Genomic DNA, 23,058 nt, shown 5'->3' on the forward strand with positions numbered 1-23,058 from the left:
TTTTCTACTTTCCTGAGTGTTTGGGGTTTTTTTGTCTGCAGGGCTTCCCATGATTCCTCAGTGTGTTTCAACGCAGTCACCCCAACCTGAAGCTCTCCAGATTCCTTCCAAAAGGGATGCCACTAAGAGGCATGTTTTCCTCTCCTGGTTCTTACTAGCAAGAAGAAACAGCCACAGATCTTGCAAATACATTTCAAATCCTGGACTAAAGCATTCAGAATTGGTGCCTCTGAGAACAGCTCTTACAGCAACAGATAAAGAATGATGCAGTAGTAGAGGGAGCCCTGAAAGAGCAGCATTACCTCACTATTTTTGTTCTGACCACTGTGCTCTTTTGTGAAGGATGCAATTCCTACTACTGCAGGGAGATGGGAGAGCAGAAATAATAAGATGCTCACCTTGTTAGCCAAGGATTAGGCCCAAGCAGTATTTATTTAATTAGACTTTAAAGAGCTTATTTCAATGTTAGGAGATGCAGTTTTTTGCTGTTGCTGCTGCCTCAATATACTTGTTTCAGTAAGTGTTCTGCTTATCAAGAGAAAGGAGAGTCTTTTCAGGTATTGTGAGTACTAAGTTTTTGTTTGCATTTAGCTTAAGAAGAAGAAAGTTGACCCAAAGCTCTTGTAGAGGTCATCTAATCTGTTTGGTTGAGAAGATCTGTCATCCCACAGACTCACCTTCGGCACTATAAAGGAATACCTCTTCCTGATGACAAGCTCTCTTGGCTGTGTTACCTCACTCTTGGTCATTCCAGAAGCAATATCTTCTATCATAAAAAATTAGGAACTACATCAGAAATTAGAGTGCTGCTTGCATAGACCACATCGTTGGTCTACTACCTACCACAAGACCCAGGGCATTCACAATGAGCATTAGTGAAGACGACGTGGAGAAGTTTCTTGATGGCAACCCTGCTTTTGCCAAGCAGTACTTTGAGAAGAAACTAAGAACAGAGTCCTGGGATAGCAATGAGAGTGAAATCCTTTTTGAGTTAATCCAAGACATGCAAGAAAGCATCAACATGGAGAAAGTTGTTTTCAAGACCTTGAGAAGAATCAGGTCCCTTATTCATGCTGACCGCTGTAGTCTTTTCATGTACAGGCAGAGAAATGGCACACCTGAACTGGCAACAAGGCTTTTCAACATCCAAGAAGGAAGCACCCTGGAGGAGTGCCTGGTCTCCCCAGACAGTGAGATTGTCTATCCGTTGGACATAGGCATTGTGGGCTACGTTGCACAAACCAAGAAAACCATGAACATCAAGGATGTCAGTGAGGTAGGTTTGCCATTTATTCATTTACTCGGTAGAAGAAAGGCTCACATGCTTACTAGTACAAAGGGGTCAAGAGGTACCAGGGCATCTCGGTGATCAGTCAAAATTCTTGCAGTGTGATAGCTGAGTAGTAGAAACCAAAGCACCAGTAGCAAGTCTGTAAGTTGCTTCCAACTTCATTTATGGAGTGAGGTGAAGCTAAGCACATTAAATACACTAGGTGTTAATGCCTGCAAACAAGTGCAATATCACACCTTACCTGTCTAATTAAAAAAAAAAAAAAAAATCACATCTAGTCCAGCAGAGAAGAGAGAGTGAGGTACAGTCAGATCTGCACTGTGGAATTTTCCACACACATTTATATTCTATGAGTAATTGGCAAAGTGAGAGAGAAATCCTTTACAATGAGTCTAGAAAGGGTTTTCCACCACAACTGACATTTGAAAATGTTTGCTGTCTGATGAAGCTTGGGCCAAGGGCATTTAGAGGCATTTTTATCAACCAGAGGGACCGAACCTCAGAGCAGGTGGGTTAACTGCAGCCTGTGCACCAGTGATCTTCATCAGAAGCAGCAAGAGACGAACTTTGACAAAAAACCTCTTTCAGCAAACACTGCACACTGCAATAGCAGGAGGGATCCAAGGAATTGTAATGTTTTATTTTTATGACTTCATGACAATATTTAACCCCCATACTCCTGGGTTGAATCATGTAAACCTGAATGGCAGCAATAACAATCCACTTGTTCTAATTATAGATGTAAACCTAAAATCCATGTGACCCAAATATGGCATTTGGGATTACTCTATCTATTGTTTGCTAGTTACAAAGAGACCACCTGTTTATCCATCCATTTGCTGCTCAGTACGAGCATATCCAAACACTTCAGGAAAAACTTCCTTGTCCTCCACAGAACATACTGAGACATTGATTTGGTTTTGCAACCAAAAAAAATATCAGAATGGGACAAACTTTTTCAAGGTCTCTGGCTTCAGACATTTTTCCAAGAATATGGAAGGATTTCAGTGCTGTGAGCCAAGAGCTGCACTCCAAGTCTAGCACTTTCAGGCATTGCCATAAGGCAATTCCTTTGAAGGAGAACCAGAGACTAAATGCTTGATTTACCCCAATTGGCAGGGAAGGCCAGCAGTGGGGGAGGTGTGGGAAGAAGGTGTATTAGTGACTGACTGCTCTTCCTGGTGCAGCCTTCTGAATGTGATGAAAGCTGTGGTGCTTTTTCTAACTGAACTAGAAGAACTTGTACTAGAAGGGGGAGAGTGCCAGGAACCACTCACCGCTGGTGCCAGCTCCATCCTCCATTGGGATACCTTCCCTACCATCTACCATCCCATGCACAAAGGCTCAGCAACATGGGAGGGAATGCCTGGGAGAACATTTTCAAGAGAAATGAGGGGTAGGTGGTTTCATGGAGACTGCAAGCCAACAGTAGCTTCAAGCCCAAGGCAAAAGCAGAAGAAAAACGAGGATGAGTGAACTTCCCAGTGACTGTACCAGACAGCACTGCTTTATGAACTGTGGCTATGCAAGTTGTTGTTGATAACTGGCTGTATCCACTTCACAGTGTTAACAAGAAGTCAGAGGAAAGAGTGGAGGAGATACTATGAAGGAAGTCAGTGATCTGAAAATGACCAATGGAGAGCCTCCTTGTTCTGGCAGTTTGAAGTTTAAAGCTTATGATTTGCAAGATCTTTGCAAAAAATGAAAAAGTGCACGTGTTGCAGTCAGAAGCCACAGCCAGTTCTCTTGATATTAGCTTTATCACCCATACATTGTCCAATTTTCTGCTAATTAATTTCTCTTCCTCAATAATTTTTTTAAGCAAAACTTTCTTTAGGCAGCTTACTTCAAGAGACTGTGCTTTAACTTGGTTTTAAGACTACAGACATTGTGGAAAATGCTTAATTTGTAAATTCTCTATTGAACAGTGTGCCCAGTTCAGTCCATTTGTTGATGAACTCACCAGCTACACTACGAAAAGCATCCTTGCGACACCCATCTTGAATGGAAAAGATTTAGTTGCTGTCATTTTGGCTATTAATAAGCTGAACGGCCCATACTTTACCAGCTCTGATGAAAGAGTAAGTGGTCAGTAACTCAGTTTCTATTAACAGTTGATGCTTTTGCCATGTAACACAGACTCTTCTAGAGTAGGGATGTCTGCTTTAGTGAAGGTCCACTGGTGCGAATTTCCCTATAGGGGACTCACCCTCTAACAGAAGAGGCTTATTATAAGGATGCTTATCTCAGAAATTTTTCAGGGAAGTTACAGTGGGATAAGCCTCATCTCACACCAGTGCAAAGCAAAGCATTTATCCAGGGGAATTACTGTGACATTGCTAAAGGGGTGTTATGAAATCCAGCATACACAGGGCTGCTACTGCATTCAACTTAATCTCACTGTTTGTCTTTTCAGCTTTTTCTGAAATACTTGAATTTTGCCTCCTTGAACTTGAAAATTTATCACTTGAGTTATCTTCACAATTGTGAGACTCGAAGGGGCCAGGTAAGAGTGAAAAATATAGATTGGGCTGTATCTCAAAGATCAAATGAGTGCATTCTTCTGCTTTCAAAGGTGTAGCTGACTTGATTGAGAGATTTCTGCCTGAAGAACAGAAAGGAAAAGATGCCCTCATCTGCTTGCAGATATTGCTCCTTCCCCAGAGTCCTTCATTAGCCTCTCTTCCTGCTGCTGTTGGCAAAACTGCAGGTGCTGACGCAGTGGCACCAGCTTCAGCAGGGCTGCGCTCCAGCCGTTTTGTTGAACTCAAACTATGAAACACCCTTGGGCATTTAACCACTTCAGCCAGCAGCACCAAGAGATTTCCCAAAACAATTAAGAATGTGGTATTTTTTCTTATCTGCTTATTAAGAGTGCTACGAAACTTCTTAGTGACAGTAAAATGATTCTCATATGCCTGTTTTAATCGGCCTCTCTCAGCAGAAATGAATGTAGTTGAGGGTTTTAGGGTATTCCGAATTGAAACAGTTCAGCCACCATTCTTTTCCATGACTTGGGTTATGAAAGGACTCTCAAATTTATTGGGATGGATGTGAATCCATGCAATCACTTTCTGCAGCAGACAACTGGTTGTCATTGAAGAGGACATGCAGTTGTGTCTATGCTTAATAGCCATGCTCTTGTCTCCAGTGGGGGTTCCCATGGGGATAAATGTGTTTCAGCAACATGGATGCAGAATGAAAGTTTATTTCACAAGCTTTGGGACAGCACTTATACTTACTAATTCATTATCTATCTCATGTGCTTTGTCTAATTTATTCAGTAATCAAAAACATGAACAACGGTCAGGTCATAGAGCCATCTAGCAATGCTGAGTAATTCAACTAAAGTAGAACTAGTGAAGGTTTATTCCTCTTGAAGGCTTAAAAGTAGGACTGGGAGAGGTAAGGAAGGGGCTAGAAGGCAGAGTGGAGACCCAAGAGGTGGAAGGCCTAACATCTCCCCCAGGGTGCTCTGCTCTGGGTCTGAACCTGGGATTCGATTCCTGTGTTCATATATCACTGCTGTGTCAGCAGGTCCCACAGAAAGGGAGAAAAGTGAGAATAAAATGCAAGACACACTGTCACTTCTACCAATAGTTCAACTGTTAGACCTGTGGCCATCTAGATCTAAAGGTCTGTGCGAGAGTTGATATGGTTCATTATGTTACACTTAAAAATATCAGAGTACAGAGTAAGCAGATGACATTCTCAAAGGTGGTCTAGGATTTTAATATTGCCAATCCCAACTGCAAAGACTGAGGAATACTGTGAGTAGTAAAATGGCTTGTGCAAAGACAGTTCAGTCTGCTCGTGCTCAGATACTGTGTAACAGTCTTGTTAGAAGAACATATCACAGAATCACAGAATCACAGAATCACTAGGTTGGAAAGGACCTTCAAGATCATCAAGTTCAACCATTAATCCAGCGCCACCATGTCCCCTAAACCATGTCCTGAAGTGCCACATCCACACGTTTTTTGAACACTTCCAGAGATGGCGACTCCACCACCTCCCTGGGCAGCCTGTTCCAATGCCTGACCATTCTCTCAGTGAAGAAATTTTTCCTAATATCCAATCTAAACCTCCCCTGGCGCAACTTGAGGCCATAACACATTTTGCGCAATTACTTTACATTGTTCCATGAACTGGCCATTCTTCAGGTCTTTCTTTCATTCCTCCTCACTGGGCTTGTGGCTTTCAGCATTACTTTTTGCATGCTGTAAAATGCCAAAAATAAACCATTGCTCATGTTCCTCTAGTGGTTTGTATGACAACACCACTATCCTACCTTAGGGATGCTCCGAGGCCAGTGACATTGAATACCTTGGACTTTATAGGAGTGGCAGAGTTGTCCCAATTTACAGATTAGCAACAGAGACTGATGCAGCTCAGAATGTCAAAAATATCTACTAGTGTCCGGTGAAGAGGTGAGACACACTTTTCCTGATTGTGGCCATGTAACAGTACTTCGTGTTCAAAGCACAAGTCCAGGCAGCTCCAGGCAGCAGCTCCCAGTGCTTCTGAAGCACTGCTCCTCATGCCTCCTGGGCTTGGAAAGCAAAGCACACACACTTGGGTACAGGCACGCATGCACTAGCTAAGTCAGGCAATTGTGCGGACGGCTTCCTTACCATTTCAGAGAAAATTAAGTTCTCTGTTAGGCCCACAAAGACCCTCCTTATGCCACCAGAAATACTTTCCTAATTTGCTGCATAACCTCCATTTTTACAAATGAAAAAGCCTAATAGCAACAGCTTTCTTAAGGAAGGAAGGGTTTCTTAAGGGTAACTCTGCGGGGCATGGGACGGGGAAAAGCATCATAGGCTGATGCACACACATAGCAGCTGTGCAAAGGCTTTGAGGACAGTGTTAATTCAGATATTTCCAACTCTAGCCTCCAGACTTTGCAACACTTTTGGTGCTAACTATTTTTGGATGCAAGGTTTTACTTATAAGATGTAAGTGAGGCCATGTCTTTATCTGGCACTACTACATTTTTGTGCTGTGTTTATAAGACTGGACTTTTACATATCACTCCATGATGACCTGGCTCTTCCTCAGAGTGCATCCTTCCCTACTAATTCCCAGTGTGAATAATCAATGCTTTTCCATTTTGCAGTATAGGTTGCGATTGCACTTTTCAGGAACTGTGGTATAAAACCCCAGTTGTTTCCTTGTTAGTCCAAACACATTTGGGAAGCCCAGGTCTCAAGCAGAGGCTATGCTTACATTCAGATTTTATTCTGCAGGTGCTGTTGTGGTCAGCTAATAAGGTTTTTGAGGAACTGACTGACATTGAGAGGCAGTTCCACAAGGCTTTTTACACAGTGAGAGCCTACCTGAACTGCGACCGGTACTCAGTAGGTCTCCTGGACATGACAAAGCAGAAGGTGAGAGTTCACATTTGTGTTAAACATCTTTCTGCATTGCTGCTATTCACTGAGGGATGACGTGTGGAGATAAGTTTTACTGGGGCAGCCAAAGTGCAAGTTGGCTGTGAGTCATTATTCCTATATTCATATTCAAGGATCCTTGTCATAGGAGCCCTGCTTTATTCCATGGTCAGGCTGACTGAGTCTACCATGAACTTTGATCTCCACCACGTTGCCAGAGCCTTTACAACACTGTCTTATGAAGAGGTGTATTAAAAGATCATTAGTGTCCTAATGACACTTTGATCTGCATTATAATGTAGAATAAGAAAAACAAAAAAAAATCTTTCACTTTAGCAAGCTAGCAAGTAATAGATCAGCCCTATGGTCACACTCTGGAAAACGAAGAGCACATAAAACATTGACATACCCGTTTGCTCTGTGAGTACAGCCTGTGCTGTTCACTGAATGAAGCAGCATCCCGTGTGTAGGCAGTATATGACTACATACAGACATGCAATGCACGTGACCCTTCCTGATTTCGATATACCATTCTGCTGCGTGGTATTGAACTAGTCTTATCATTTCATGCCTTGTTTACGTGGTACCAAAACCGTAATAGTAGAGCAGTAGTTACTTTCAGGCTCAAGGCAAAATGCATTTTTCTACTTTAAAAATACTACTTTCATTTTAAAACCAGGAATTTTTTGACCTGTGGCCAGTCCTGCTGGGAGAAGTTCCGCCCTACTCAGGACCTCGCACCCCAGATGGCAGGGTATGTGAGAAACAGATTTCTTAAACTCTCTTGTGTCTGGTTGGATTGCCTCACCACTAATTTTAATACCACTCTTTTTTTTATTTGTAGGAAATAGTCTTTTACAAGGTCATTGATTATATTTTACATGGAAAAGAAGACATTAAAGTCATCCCGTAAGTGCCCAGTTTGTGTATGCTAGGTACTGACACAGAGCATAGCTAAAACCAAGGTTCAGCATGATTTAAAGACATTCATAAGGAAATATGCAAAGGACTGATAGAAGACCAAAACAGCCAGAATGTAAGTTGGTGCTTCAACTCACATTTCTGCAGAACAAAGATTTCCTCCAGGGCATTGGGATCCTGGCGTGCCAGTCAGGCTCCTGAAGTCACTGCAACTAATGATTCTTTTTAGATGCAGAAGTGAACTATCTTGACTGCCTTGCAGTTTTGCCAATCTCCTTACCAGGCTGAGGCATCAGTCCTCCTTTGGTGTCTTCCCTGAGTCAGTGGGAGAGCCCATCCAGGTTATCCTTGTGTTGGGGCACCCACTGTCCCAGCCCTGCCCCTCACCCCTCTGCTACCCTCCCAACCTCTCATGGTCAGTCATGCTTCCCTGCCTGTCTTCCAGCTTCCTTGCCTCTCTCTTATCCTCCAGTCACTGACCCCATCTGAAGGCTACTTCTGGCCTTTCCTCTTCTCTGGACACTACACTGAGACTCCTTCTTTCTGAAAACCACCCTCTCTTCTTGCCACTGGATTTTTCAGATGAGCCTTGGGCACATTGGACAAATCTGACATAAAAGGAGTTTCACCCAGTTCTGGTCACACTGCTTTGCATTGGTGTAAGTGCCTCAAGAAAGGCCTCCGTTACTTAGGTACCGCAGTGTTCAAAAGTTCAGGCTGGCAGACACTCTTAGCCAGGAACCTCCTTTTACCTTTCTCTGTGCTGAAGGTCTGAAACATGGCCCCAGTCCCAGGAATTACTTTTTCTTAAGTCTCTGCAGACTGTGATATTTTATAAGTTATTCTGTATTGATTCCTTGACGGAAAAGTATTTACTTATGTGAAAAATTTTGACTTGCATACATGGGTCCTTTGAAAGTAACAGGACTGTTGAGTAACTGAGGGTGAAACATGTAATTGTGGATTGTGCAATCAGCTGAATATATTTCAGGTCCATGATCATTCTTCAGTAAACGTATTTCCTTAATTTCCCTTATGTATTTTTCTTTCATTCAGAAATCCTACCCCGGATCACTGGGCGCTAGTGACTGGACTGCCAACCTATGTGGCTGAAAGTGGATTTGTAAGTACTTAACTTAGGCTTCATCAAGGCTTTCTGAGATGCTTTCTCATAAATTCATTCTTTTGTTTTTGTATTTAAAATTCTCATTGCTCTTACTGTAAAACTTTTTCTTCTGTGTGATCCCCTAGATTTGCAACATTATGAATGCTGCTGCAGATGAGATGTTTAACTTTCAGGTACCGTGAAAAATTCCAGTCCCATCAAGGATTCTACTTTGTTTGCAGAAATGTAATTTAGAGTCAATATTAGGCATATAAATATTTCTTTAGCCTGTAGTCTTGATGTAAAATGGGAGGGCTGATGTATTTAGAAAACACATTGAGTACATGGTGTCTTTCTGTTTGCTATTGCTTCAAGGAAGGTCCTCTAGATGAATCAGGATGGACTATCAAAAATGTTCTCTCCATGCCAATAGTCAACAAAAAGGAAGAAATTGTTGGCGTTGTCACATTTTATAACAGAAAAGATGGGAAACCTTTTGATGAACAGGATGAAACCCTAATGGAGGTATAGTTCCTTGCTGCGGCTGGAAGTAGTTCATGTGGTTGAGAGAGGTCACTATTGCTCACTGTACACTTGCAAAGCATCCTCCAGTGTTCTGCAGCTAAGTAAGTTTCTTTGTTGCTTGTAGAGGTGTTATGCATCAGCTTGAAAGTTTTGAAAGCAACTACATGAAATACTGGCTTTTTTTAGTCTTGAAAACCAGCTGTGTTTGCATCATTTTGTTTCAGAATTCTTGGACTTGACACCTAGCCATGAGCAGCCATGATATGCTAACACGACCATTCTGACCTGTGTTCACATACATGACAGCTGGCTCACACTGGCTGGGCAAGTCCCTCATGAAATTACACAGAAATTGTGTAACTGAGACACAAAGGGTGGGCAGCTATTGAATCTACCATCAGCAGCTGTAATTAAAGACCTTGCTGCTTAGAAACGCTCCTGTGCTAGTTTCAGTCCAATATAGGCTTTCAACTCTTGGCATCTGTTATCAATCAGAACGTTTCCTGAAATAAATAGACTTTTCTTATGAACCAAAAATACTGGAAAAAAAATCAGTTTGAATTGTCCACTGGAAAGCAAGTTCAGAGAAAACAGGGTGTGAATAAACATATGTGAAAGGTGATGAGCCCACCTTGCTCTCCTTTGATGCAAGGGTTCCTGACCTGCTGTCACCATTGTGACACCAGCCTTTCCACAAGCATGGAGACAGTTACAACAACACAGAAATAGCTTTGAAGCAGAGAGTCCTCAAACCTCCACAGCATAGATGCTCTAGAGGCCTAGGCAGATTCAACAGCTGGAGAGCTGCTCTGCTGAGAAGCAAGTACTGGTTGTGAGCAAACACATGGTTGCTCATTGCTAGACTTATGGCCAAAGTGGAGCTTGTGTTTCTCTAGAAATATATAATGTGCTGTTATTCTACCGTGTCTTTGAGTAACATATGTTTTGGTTATTTCACCATTTACTTCTTTTCCTCTCACCGAGTCCTTGACACAGTTCCTGGGTTGGTCTGTACTCAACACAGACACGTATGATAAGATGAACAAGCTGGAGAACCGCAAGGACATTGCTCAGGATATGGTGCTCTACCATGTGAAATGTGACAAGGATGAAATACAGGAAATCCTGGTAATGCCTCGCAATGTGCAGCAGACCCCCAAGTGTACCGGTCTGGCCTGTGACTTATGGCACAGAAACAGGTCTCCCATCCCACAGAAATGCTTCCAGCCATCACAGTGTGGAGGCAGCAGCCAGGGCCCCGGTTACCGCACAGTAGCAGAACAAATCTTTGTTTTGACTCCGTGATCTGGCCTCCGCCTCGGCACGTTGCCACACTGTGTCCTTTCAAATTTCCTCAGCAAAGCCAGCCCTGGAGGTGGGCTCACAAAGCTGCTCCGCACAGCAGGGCTGTAGGGGTGGAAGAGGAGCTTATTTATTCCCCAAAACCTCCTTAGTGCAGAGGATGTGGAGTTAGAGGACCTAGCTGGGACACTGGCTCTAGAGGGACATTTGCAAGTGAGGGAGACAAGAATCAAGATCGAGGAGAGAGAGAACATTTTTACCAGGAAGAATGGGTTGAAAGACCAGAAATAGAAGTAAGGTCCAGGTAGAAGAAAAAATTTGCATATGAGAGCTGCTCTAGATTGCCCCAAACCTGCACAGTGCAAATTCTGGTGGGGTTCGGTCGTTAGTTTAACACGTCCATGCTTTTTGCAGCCAACACGAGAAAAGCTGGGGAAGGAGCCAAGTGAGTGTGAGGAAGAGGAACTGGCAAGTGTCCTGGTAAGAGCAATGTACCACTGGAATGGACAGCCCTGGCAAATAAATATTGCCTGGGTGGGTGCAGGGAAGAGTTCCCAGTCTTGGCACACGGGTACACATCGACAGGGCCCTTGGTGAGGGGTGAAGGCAAAGCATACCTTGCCCTCCTCTGCTGTGTGAGTTTGAGGTTATTATTTAACATCAGGTGGCAGCGAATGCTCCCAGGGAGTACCTGCTCTCTGCCATTTTATCTCAAGGGGTTCAAAGTCCACCTGGAAACACGTCAGCCACCTTGACTTGTCATGCATTTTTTTCTCTGGCATCAATATGGAGGGCTGTAAGTCTTGTCCTGTAAGACCTGCCAAGTTTGGAGTCTCCAAACTATATCAAATCAACAAGAAAAGTGATTAACAGAAAACAATTGGTATTTCTTGCACTTGACCAAAAATGCCCTCCCTCTTCCCTCACTATCAGGAAAAGCAGCATTTCAGTCTATTTATATGTTATATTCTAAAAGAAAATGTTCCCAGCAGTATCAGACCGATAAATTTTTATTAAGCAAATCCCATTCCAGGTGTTTCTAGGGATGGCATAAGTAGCACAGCAACAAACCATCCCACCTTTCTTACAGAAAGAAGAACTCCCAGGGCCCACCAAGTTCGAAATCTATGAGTTCAGGTTCTCTGATTTTGACTGCACTGAGCTGGAGCTGGTGAAGTGTGGCATTCAGATGTACTACGAGCTCGGCGTGGTGAAGAAGTTCCAGATCCCACAGGAGGTACGAGCTGGCAACCCCAGGGACTCCCGTCATGGATGGCCAGCAGCCTCGCCGCATGGCTGAGGTCCCCGTGCGTGCCCAGCACAGCTCATGGAGCGGCCAGAGGTCCGGTTCACAAGGGCTTGCAGGGAGATGGACGTGTGTCCTGAATCCCCTGGCCCCACTGAGAGCAGGGCACCCCCCTCTCAAAGCCCATGGTCACTACATGCGGATTTGGAGCGTGAAGCCAGCCTCTTCTGCTCTGCGCTGTCTGCTGTTGGTGGGGATTTGCTATGGGGTCTGTATAGATGGGGGCTACACCATGAAAAAAATGGCTTGCACTTGCCGTGTCTAATGCCACTCACAGCTGCAGTGTGAAAGCACGGTTTCCAGGCGCAACATGGGGCAGTGCGTACTTGTGTGCCTGTTTTGTTTGCTATACTACGTACCCTATAGCTTCCTGCCAACGTCTGCCGAAACCCACGCTGTCAGGTCCCTCAGCTTTTCTTCCCCCTGCAAACACGGACGTGCCTTCATTTGGTGCAGCTGGTACCCCCTTCCTGACTGCTGGCGGCAGAAGCGGTGTGACACTGTGGGCCCTATAGCCCCTGATGTGCAAATTCACGGGTTTTGCCCCCGTTCCGGCCCCGGGAGGGCTCGCCTCAGCAGCTGTGCGGCTCCCCAGGGGATTCCGCAGCACATCATGCGAGGTTTATTTCCATCTAGTGGGGTCTGGCCGTAACTGCAGGAAGAATTTTCACCCTCGGAAGGCGGGCTTGGGAAGTAGGAGGGAAGTGAAGAGCTCCAATGTGAATGACTTCTGTGCTTCTTACTTATATCACGTCAATGTCAAAAAGTGTTGAAAATATCTACTCTGGAACAACTAACCCGTGATACGGGTTTGAAAAGCAGTCAGTCTTTGCTGCCACTCTGAGCAGCAGAGATTTTAAAAAATGAATACTCACCCATGATTAATTTGCTCTCTGATGAGAAAACCTATATAGCTACAAGAGGTACTACGCGTGGAGAAGTACAATGCAGCGGGAAAAAACTGTTATTTAATGCCCCATATTCTAATTATTTAGGTGATGTAAACACCACCCACCTCTACGTCTATGGAGCCGTATCTCTGGAAGAGAGATATTAGTATTAGTAAATCACAAGACATGGGAGGGACAAATCTTATAAATGACAACATAGAGAAACACAGAAATTAAATAAATTCACAAGCACTAGGATGAAATATCTTCTCCTGTAGACGCTGCTGTTTCTTGTTTACCCCATAAGCATCTCTATGATTTTATTTTTCTTTAAAAAATGAAAAAAGAGAGAGAAAGATATTAGAAAGCAGAGAGCTATATTTTACTGTCCCCTTTAGCTCTCCACTAGGCTTTACTGTAACAACACAGGCAGGGAAGTCTGATGATATTACAGCTTCTGATTCTTTCCTGGGGACACCTCTATAGAGCTGGTCTGAACCTCATCCATGACTTCCATATGTGGTCTTTATTTCAAGAGCAACAGGCAGCAGCTTCATCAGACAAACTAATATCTTCTTCCCCAATTTGCAGGTTCTGGTAAGGTTTGTGTACTCTGTCAGCAAAGGCTACCGGAAGATAACCTACCACAACTGGCGCCATGGCTTCAACGTCGCACAGACCATGTTCACGCTCCTGATGGTAAGGTAACACCACCCCAGTTAATTCTGTGGCACGGCTATACTTACAGGAGTTCTTCTGTTGTGCCCTGCATATCTGCAGGGCTCCCTTTGAATCCTGGTGTAGGATAAGTATGTCACTCCTAGCACAGATCCTGCTAAATGAGGTCTCCATTTGCCTTAAGTGACAGTGCTTGCATTACACTTAAAACCGTGGCCGATACTGCCCAATGAATGGAGTACTTTAATTCTCATCAGTATGGATGTGTATAGTGTTGAATAGCCTCCAGATTAAATCCTCCTGCAGGGTCAGGGAGAGAGCCTACAGGACTTGCCTTACTTCAATAGTTTCTGACAGTAAGAGCCAGACTGAAGTTAGCTGGCTGGGATGGAGGCAACCTCACGCTTTCCATCCCCAGGCAGGACAGGCACAAGTGTAAATCTATTGCTGATGTGAATGTGGCAAATGCCATTTCTCATAGGCTCTCAGGGAAACAGGAGCCCCAACAAGAAAAACCAGTGTCAACCGCTGCTCCATACCAGGGATGGACCAGCACCAGGACCCAGTGCAGTCAGTATGGCCCTCACAGCTGGCAGCAGAATTATGCCTACCACCCCTGGACAACGCTTTGGGTGATTCAGCTTGGAGACCGCATTGCCCAGAAAGGTGCAGGGCCCCTTCACAAAGTACTTTGTGTCCAGTGACTGGAAGTGTGCTTATGAGGACCCGGGTGTCCCTAGGGCACGAGGCTGCTGTAGCAGCAGGTAGCCAAGATGGCAGGTGGGCATCAAGCGCATATGCACAACATGCATGGCTGCCTGCATCCGAAATGTTTCGCCTCCAGCTGCTTCCCCGTTTCTACCTAAGCGTACCGTGTAGTGCATTTAGCTTCACAAGGAATTTCAGTTCTCCAGTTCTTCAGTTTCAAGGGGGAGGTCACAGCTCAGCACTGTTTCCTGTAGGAGATACTAAGAGATGAAATGCAAATTCTCACCCTCCAGACTGGCAAGCTGAAGCGTTACTACACAGACCTCGAAGCCCTTGCAATGGTAACTGCTGCTCTGTGCCACGATATTGACCACAGGGGAACCAACAACCTTTACCAAATGAAGTAAGCACTTCCCTGCTACTTTAAACCATTTACTGTTGTTCTCATGTGGAGTGGGACCAGGCTGTGATCACACCAAACTGCAGCACAGCTCTGTTTTATACACAGGGGTCATAACCTTGCTTTTCAGCTTGCTACAGCACTTGGGCTTATGCTTTGGCCAGTGGGGAAACTGAAATTTTGTGGTGCTCTCTGGGGCTTGCTTTACCTCCTAGCAAACCTCCTCTGGTTAAAGGAACACTCTACGTTACCGTTACAGGGTGGAACAAGTGCAGTGCAGGCATTTAGTAGCCTGAGCATCTTAGGAGACTCAGGATGCCGCCAGGAGCATCCTGGCCCTAAGAAGCCTACTTTTTGCTGGAAGGTACTTATGGAGAAAGCATCATGCATGGCACTGCCCTCACCACCTGCAGAAACAAAGTACCTATGAGGGTGCTGCTCTCAGTAGGTAGTTGCTAGCTACAGAAAAGCAGTTGCATGATTTCATTGACCAGTCAAGCCTCTGTTGCTCACTTAAAGTAGTGTCAGATCACAGCTCTTCTGCAGTGCTTGCTGGCTGTACTGTCTTAGTGGTTTTTTGAGCTTTAGAAAAATGTAAGTGAGGCTGGCTGGTGTTTTGAATACAAGAGTGCCTTGCTTTTCAGCTAGGAATGTGTCCAAGGACTGCAGGTTTTTCTGTTCCCATTACTAGATATCAATATGTAGCTATTCAGGAATTAAACAAGCTTACTATGCTGAGTAATAACAGTCCAGTCATAAACTGGGGTCTGTATAGATGGGCATAAATGGACATAAACGTTTTGGGTGAAATTTGTAGTTGGAGACTGTTTCATACAGTGTCCAAATAGTTATAAGCAGCGTCACAAAAGTCTTTTACTATACTGAAGTCATTAGCTATTAAAAATACTTCTCTTAAGCCTTTTAAAATGAGTTGAACTTGTGTGTGTGACAAAAGTGAGTATAAAATGGGACAGTTATTTTTAAGTAAGTAAGTAAGTGCTGCACTAACGTGTTTAATTTTTTCTTTCCGCAACCAGGTCTCAAAATCCTTTAGCTAAACTTCATGGATCCTCAATTTTAGAGAGACATCACTTAGAGTTTGGAAAATTCTTGCTCTCCGAAGAGGTTGGTAATGAACTGTAATGTAAGAATATGAATAATTTACTTACTTTCAGGGAAGTTTTTCAGCAGCAACAGAGCTGTCAACTTAGCACAAGCCCTTTCTCTGATTTGGATACCTGAGGAACTGCAGCTGCCTCACTCCCCAAGTACTCTATGCCTACCGAGGATCAAAATGCATAGGCTTCCTAAATGCATGACTTGGCTTCTTCAGAAGCCATACCATTATCCCCATAGGAATATATTAAATACAAGATTGCCCTCCTGTAGCCCCTCTGACAGGGCCAAGGCTGACACACTCCCCCAGATAACTTTTCATTTCAGGCAAATTCACATTGGGGCCACAGGACAGGGTTTGGGCACACGCTGTGTAAGAAGCTTCAGGACACTGACCCTGTTCAGTGAACAAAAGGGGAGACTAGGCACCAACATATGGTGAATGGGGCTCACAACCCTTGTACCCTAGGGGAGCAAGCTGAAGCTACTGAAAAAAAAAAAAAAGAGCATATTTGAGAAAGGGAGATGGCCAGTAACTCACAGCAACACAGTGCTTGGGGTTTGCAGCTCCCTTTCCTTTGCTTTGCAGTCACTGAATATATGCCAGAACCTCAACCGCAGACAGCATGAGCACATGATCCACCTGATGGAAATTGCCATTATAGCAACAGACCTGGCACTCTACTTCAAGTAAGTCAGTCACATACCCCATGTGTGAAGGGCAGAAGGCAGCTGGTACCTTACAAAGGCTTCACTCTGAAAGCCCCCCCAGGCAGCAATCCTCTTCACAGACGCTGCCTCTTGGGAGGCTGCCTTTAATACTGACATCAGAGCTGGTGGGGAGAACTTGTACTCATTAAATTACGTACGTGACTTTGTAACCCTCTATTTCCAACATGGCAATGCTATATGATCCCCTAGCGAAAAAGAGATGTCTGATTTTTTTTTTACTTAGCATTTCAGCAGTGAAAAATACTTACAAATGGTGAATGGACTGACCAGGGCTACATAACTTCTCTGGGAGAGCAGCACAACCCAAATAACAAGTGGTCCATTGTAGGTGAATATCCAGTTCATAGTCTATTTCGCATCCAAAAGCCAAAAATGCCAAATATCTTGGAGCAGCATGTGCTGACTTCCTGGGACGTAAGGCTGGAATTCAACAACATATGACTTCCTAATTAGCTTTCAAAGTGTGCTTTCAAAACACAGCGCCGAGACCAGAGACTGCTTCTTGGTTTTACACCAAAGAATGATTATGCAAAATACAAACAGTCCAGAAAAGAGGAATATGAGGGAGGGAGCGATACCCAGTCCTCTTACTCCGGAGGTAGGGTGGCTATATGGAAGCAGATACCACCACTTCCTTACCAGGTGGCAACAAGCCAGTCTTTGCTCTCCTTCGCCCATGGTCTGCAAGCAAAGGCTTGGTTGAGATAAGACCCAGGCAAAATGATAAGGACAGAACAAGTGTGCAAGTCAATTTGTGGATCTGGCCTAAATGTCTTCTCTGCTAGCACAGAAACAGCAGATTTTTCCAGATTTCACACTACTCAAATACGGGTGTGTTGCGTATAAATCCCTCCCCAGAATTTTCTACGTATACTTAGGTATAGAAATAAGGTGAACAAGGCCAGATTCAGTATAAAAAGCCAGGTAGCTTTACAAATACTCCAGCCAGCTCTAGGTTTCTGCAGTTTTCTTAACATTCACAGAAAAAGTTTTCCTGTGCTGCCAACAAAGGTGGAAGCATTTCTCAGCTGATATAACTTGCAGTAGCTCACACTTTCAAGTTCCTGCTCATGCCTCACCACTATACTTAAATTTTTAAGTAATTTACAATAGTTTCCCCTACTTAAAAGAAGCAGGTGATGGTACTTGGTTTTGTCGGGGGGCTTCCTTGAAGACCTAAATGCCAGGACAGCAGTTACTGGAAACCTTTCTGGAAGGGTTATCAATACCAGGATTAGCCATCTGTTTTTAACACAGTTGTTTCCTTGTTTTGGAGCTTTTTCTTTTTCTTTTTTTTCATCAAAGAAAGAGAACAATGTTTCAAAAGATTGTTGACGAGTCCAAGACGTATGACAGCATGACTGCCTGGACTGAATACCTGTCTCTGGAGACAACAAAGAAAGAGGTTGTCATGTGAGTAATGGACTCTGGAAAGGTTAGTGATGTGGTCACCTGGTGAGAGCTCCAGAACATGCTTTGCACTGTACGTGGTACAAAATCATCACGTGATACATTACAGTCCACTCAAATCTGATCTTCTGGAGAAGCAGGGAAAAAAGCTTAAAGTAGTTCTTCATCCAGCTAAGTGACTGGTTTTGGAGTGTCCTTCTGGTCATATACTCCTAACGAGAGGCAGGATCCCTTCTGGCCATGTACTCCTACCAGACCACCCTGTAGGGCTGTTACAGCAACCTGTCTTTATCTAACACTTCAGCAGGGTCCTAACACAGTACTGGGGCATGAGCATCCTGAGCCTGCAAGAGGTAGGGTGCAGGCTGTAGAGAAGAAGAAATTAATTTCTTTCCTGTTTTTAGGGCCATGATGATGACTGCCTGTGATTTGTCAGCAATCACAAAGCCTTGGGAAGTCCAGAGTAAGGTCAGGTGCTTGATATACTGTTAGATTTCTCTAGCTTATACTTCAAAGTACTGCAATTTCCTAAGCTGCATAGAAGCTGAATCAAAGTCTCCTACCAAAACTGCCAAAAGGATGTTGGAATAACTATGGTTTTGATGGATAAATCAATCTTTAAGATTATAGTGGTAAATTCTGTAGAAAATTCAGGTTTACCAAAAAAGCACCCCAAAAACCAACCCAAAACACCAAAACCCAGGTATTTAGCTTTTGGAGTTACAGTGAGGATTTTGCACGTAACACATGGGTTGGTTTTTTTACAGCAATACCTGCTTTTCACTCAGTTGTTCGATTACCTTTAGGGGTTACTTCCTGAACTGTACTTGAGCAATTGCTAAGTAAGAAACATTAAAATTTAAAGGAGGATAAAAGAAAGAAAAGCCACTTTCCTGTTCAGCATGGAGAAAGGACAACTGAGAAAATCGTAATAGGCAGCCAGAACTGTGACCAAGAGGCAAATCCTTGAGGGGGACAAGGTGGAAACTTTTCTTAATAGATGAGCAGCGGACTAATGAGCTCCAGTGCAATAAGGTTGTTGAGCTGTCACTACACGAGTGCAATCCCATTGCCACTGCTGCCCTTCCCAGGAGAAAGGCTGGGGCTGGGGTTGGACATGAAGCAACAGAGTGAGAATTTACTTCATGGCAGAGACCTGAAACTCATCATGTTGTAAAGCCAAAGTCAGTGCTAACTTCTTTTCTTTCTCCCTCCTTGGCAATGTAGGTAGCTCTCCTGGTAGCAGCTGAGTTCTGGGAGCAAGGAGATTTAGAAATAAGCGTCCTTCAGCAACAACCTATTGTAAGTACCATGCGAGAGCCAGACAGCAAGTCTCAGCAGAGACTTACTACAAGCAATGCTGCTCTCAGAGCGCTGTGAGTCTTCCTGAAATCAACATGCCTGCCAAAATCCATTGGAAAAAATGGGTACGAAGCTAGGGAAGACCCTGTGTGACAGAGCCTCTTGTCCAGCTCTCCGTATAGTTACACGGGTCCCAGTGGCTGTGAACCAGCAAGGAGTGCTGGAGACTTTATGCTGGTCCCTTACAGAGAAAAGGAGAATGAAATACATATTTCATAGAGGAAAACAGAGTTTGCAATAAAGAGAAAAACTACAAACACAAACTTCATAGAGTCCAGAAATTATTTCTTGTAAATGGAAGTGCACTAAAGCGGTGTTTCTTAACAATTTTTTTCTGCTGTAATAACAAATACTTAAATTTGGCATTGAAAGAGACAAGAGTCATTCTTTAATGCAGCCTCCACCTGTGTTATTTGGGTTTTCTTTTGAGTACGCTTTCATACATCCCCTCTACCCACAGAGGCATCACAGCAACAAGGCCTTATAAGAATATGATTTCATGTTCAGTTGTGTTTTACAGAATTGAAAACCTCTTCAGCACTTTATAACATGAACTTTCTCTCAGGTATCTGGTTGAGAGGCACAAGGGAAAAACTCTCAGTCCTCTTCCCTGTTCATAGACACTGAAAGAGGTGTCTAAAATTTCTGCTAAGATGGCAAAAGGAATGAGCCCACTTCACCCCTCTGCAGTGGAGGAGGAGGGCTGTGATGGACAGCCTTTATGGGTGCCATGGCAGAACCGCCAGGCTGACACAACCAAGGCAGTTTTGGGGATAAAATAGAGAACTTCAAGGAAGTGTACTCATAAATCATGGTAACCTTGTGTCCTCCCACAGCCCATGATGGACCGGAGGAAAGCTGCTGAGCTTCCAAAGCTTCAAGTGGGTTTCATTGACTTTGTGTGCACGTTTGTCTATAAGGTAAGGAAAGCGTACCCTTGCACACCCCATCCTTCTCAACAGGAGTTCAACTCCCGGGTGAGTGAGTCCCAGTGCAGCAACATCACTCATGGGGAGGGACAGCTAGAGGACACAACAGCTGCCCTGCCCCTTTCCGGGGCACTGCAGCATGGTCCCTCTTTGTGCCATTAATGCTTTCCCTGCATGACCCAGCCTGGGAGGCAAGGTGGTGGGGTCCGTCTTGGGGTACAATGGACAAGGACTGCCTGTGCACTGACAGTTGTGTTTTGCTTAGGAATTTTCCCGTTTCCATGAGGAAATTCAGCCTATGCTTGATGGGCTGCTGAACAACAGAAATGAGTGGAAGACCCGTGCTGATGAGTATGATGCTAAAATGAAAGCTCTGGAGGAAGAGAAGAAAAAAGAGGAAGAGAAGATGGCTGCAAAGAAAGGTCAGAAACAATACTTAGCCTTTCATTCCTAGCTCAAAAACATACTTGTGTAGTACTCTCACAGATCTGCAGCAAGCTTTGCTGACATGGCAAAGAGTCAGATCCTCATAAAAAATTTCCTCAATCTTGCTCCACTGGCAAGGTTGAAGGCACCTTGTCTTCAAACCTGGCACCATGACAGGCTGTCAGAAAAGACCACCGGCAGCTAGTGCCTGAGAAATTAGAGAGACTACATTCAGCATGAGTGCCCCTGCAGCTGGGAACAGCAGCAAGTCCTTTGCAGTATACATATGTCCCTGCAAAAGGGCAGGGAGACATCCCTTTGTCCATAGGGGCTGTGGTCGATGTGCTGTCCCACAGGCCATGAAGCAGAAGGAGTTAAGAAAAGCCAACACACTCCCAGGGAGAACACTTGAGGAATTGCATTTCATCCCATTTCCAGCTCAGATTAGGTACTACCTAGAAGCAAACAAAGGTAGTAGTAACTAGAAGCAATTTATTTGGTTTGAACCCATTTCTCTTCTTCCATGGGCCCAGTCTGGGTAGCACTGAAATCCATCAGCTGCAGTGGGTGTTGGGTGAAAGCTTGTTTGATAGCTTGAGGTTGTGTTTGACTCTCAGAAAGGTGGAAGCAGTAGGCAATCCTGGCCTCTCCCAAGTGTCTGAGCAAACGTCTGTCAGAACTTGGTGCATCCACTCCACAGAGACTGCATCTCAAGTCTCCTTTTGTTCCAAACTGGACCAAAATCCCAACAGTCCATGGGGTGGACATTCCTCAAATGACACAGTTTAGAAATTATTAGAGCTGTCTAGATGTCTTATCTCAGTTTAATTCATAGTAATTATCTTAAAATATCAAAAGTAAGTGCTTTAGCTATGATTGGGAAAACTTCTGAAGAATTAGTTCCTGACTAAGTGGTATTTAAGTGAGGAAGGTTTCTACTAACTCTAAAACAGTCTTTTCAAGCAGCCTTACATGTACAATTACTTTGCACAGCAGACAGGTCTAGATATGGGTACTATAGGTATGACCTACATTGATCACTGGATAATTTAAAAGTGCTAAAAAACTCCTGTAATGTCTGAGAAGGGCATTTATGACTGTACCTCTAATTCTGTGTTTCTTTTTATGTGGCAGATGGAATAACCTGTAATGGAGGAACAGCTCCAGCTTCCAAAACCTGTAGCATACTTTAGACATATTATCAATGCAATATATGCCACACAAAATGAGAATGGCCATGCTTATTTAAAAAAAAAATAACCGTGGCATACAAACACATTCCTGATTGGACTGTTCTGCTGTTTTAATTAGGCTTATGACCAACCAGGGAAGGGCTAGATCTTGTTTGCCTTAATTGCATCTCTTCCTGATGGTGAGGAGCCAGTTCTGTCCTGTCTCTTGCTCCATTTAATGCACCTGATGTCAGAAGGCATATGGCAATTCAGAACAACATTTGGCCCAATAAATCAGGTTGCATGACTATGGAAGAGCTTTTCTCCTGCACTGAAATACTTCTTATCCCAAAGCTGATGCAGCCAGTTGAATTCATATCCTGCTCCATACAACCTCATGTGATTGACAGTCCACAGAATAGGAAAACTGAAGAAGGGCCAAATTTATCATAGCTAGGCCTGTATCTGTTAGGATATCAGAAAGAAGTCTGTGGGTAAGGATAAAGCATAAAACCTGACCACAGTAAACCTTTGAACTGCACTAAAAAGCTACGATTCCATCTAAATCCAAGAAACACAGAGATAATAGTTCTGCACGCACTTTGAGAATTTGGATAGGTTGCTGCTCTAAAGCATGGAGCCATTTGTGCAACACCTAGTAGCAGCCATCTTCATGAGCAGAATCCACACTAACTGAAGCTTTGCCTTGTAACACGTGATTGTAAGAAGACAGTGTTATCATTGCACATTGCAGTTCCAGTTCCAGTTACCCAAGCAACCTGAATCGTGGCATCTCCTAAATTTGTTCTGTTTTGCCTCATAATGCTAATGTTACTTAACGCAGTCCTCTTCCCATCAGCACCAACCCTCCTTCCTTTCCTCCTCCTATTCTGAGATGTCTGGGTTTTAGATTCCCCTCTAGACTTTGAAAGACTGATGACTTATACTCTTATTTCAGATGAAAGTTAGTTTTGGTGTTTATTCATGTAACCATATTAGAACATTCAGTTACACTCTTGTAACAGTAGGGAAGCCCTTCTCTGCTCCCCCCTCTTTTTCTCTCTTTTTTTTTTAAAGTGTTTGGAGATCTGTTTTGCTGGGGATTTTCTTCTTCTATTACTCCTGCTACCTTCAGTGCTTTTACCCGTCAGTTTCTTGTTTTGCATTACAAAAATACTGCAAAGTAAAAGGAAAAACTAGAGCTATGGTGGTACCTGGTGATCATTTATCCGTGTCTCAGTGTAGTAAGCAAGATGCAATCCTCTATCGCTATGCAGCAATTCCGTGAGCCACAAGTTGTCTTTCAGGAAAATACAGAAATTTATCATATCTAAGCCTGTATCTGTTAGGATATCAAAAAGAAAGAAATCTGTGGGAGCTTCAAAGAAA

General features: G+C 43.8%; 1 protein-coding gene across 1 annotated transcript; it reads left to right on the forward strand.

Moving 5' to 3' along the window:
* Nucleotides 1-865: 865 nt before the first annotated feature.
* PDE6B (phosphodiesterase 6B) lies at nucleotides 866-21,690 on the forward strand (the record flags this gene model as incomplete). Its single annotated transcript, XM_082013136.1, has 22 exons — nucleotides 866-1,276; nucleotides 3,220-3,372; nucleotides 3,708-3,797; nucleotides 6,544-6,684; nucleotides 7,367-7,441; nucleotides 7,532-7,596; nucleotides 8,665-8,731; nucleotides 8,860-8,907; nucleotides 9,089-9,238; nucleotides 10,223-10,366; nucleotides 10,955-11,020; nucleotides 11,631-11,777; nucleotides 13,328-13,435; nucleotides 14,416-14,525; nucleotides 15,560-15,647; nucleotides 16,228-16,328; nucleotides 17,676-17,783; nucleotides 18,185-18,248; nucleotides 19,008-19,082; nucleotides 19,979-20,062; nucleotides 20,337-20,493; nucleotides 21,632-21,690. The coding sequence occupies 22 exons, from the start codon at nucleotides 866-868 to the stop codon at nucleotides 21,688-21,690; spliced, it is 2,511 nt and encodes an 836-aa protein (XP_081869262.1).
* Nucleotides 21,691-23,058: the final 1,368 nt, after the last annotated feature.

The sequence above is a fragment of the Phaethon aethereus genome (assembly GCF_964289735.1).
Source record: "Phaethon aethereus genome assembly, chromosome: Z".
Lineage (NCBI taxonomy): Eukaryota > Metazoa > Chordata > Aves > Phaethontiformes > Phaethontidae > Phaethon > Phaethon aethereus.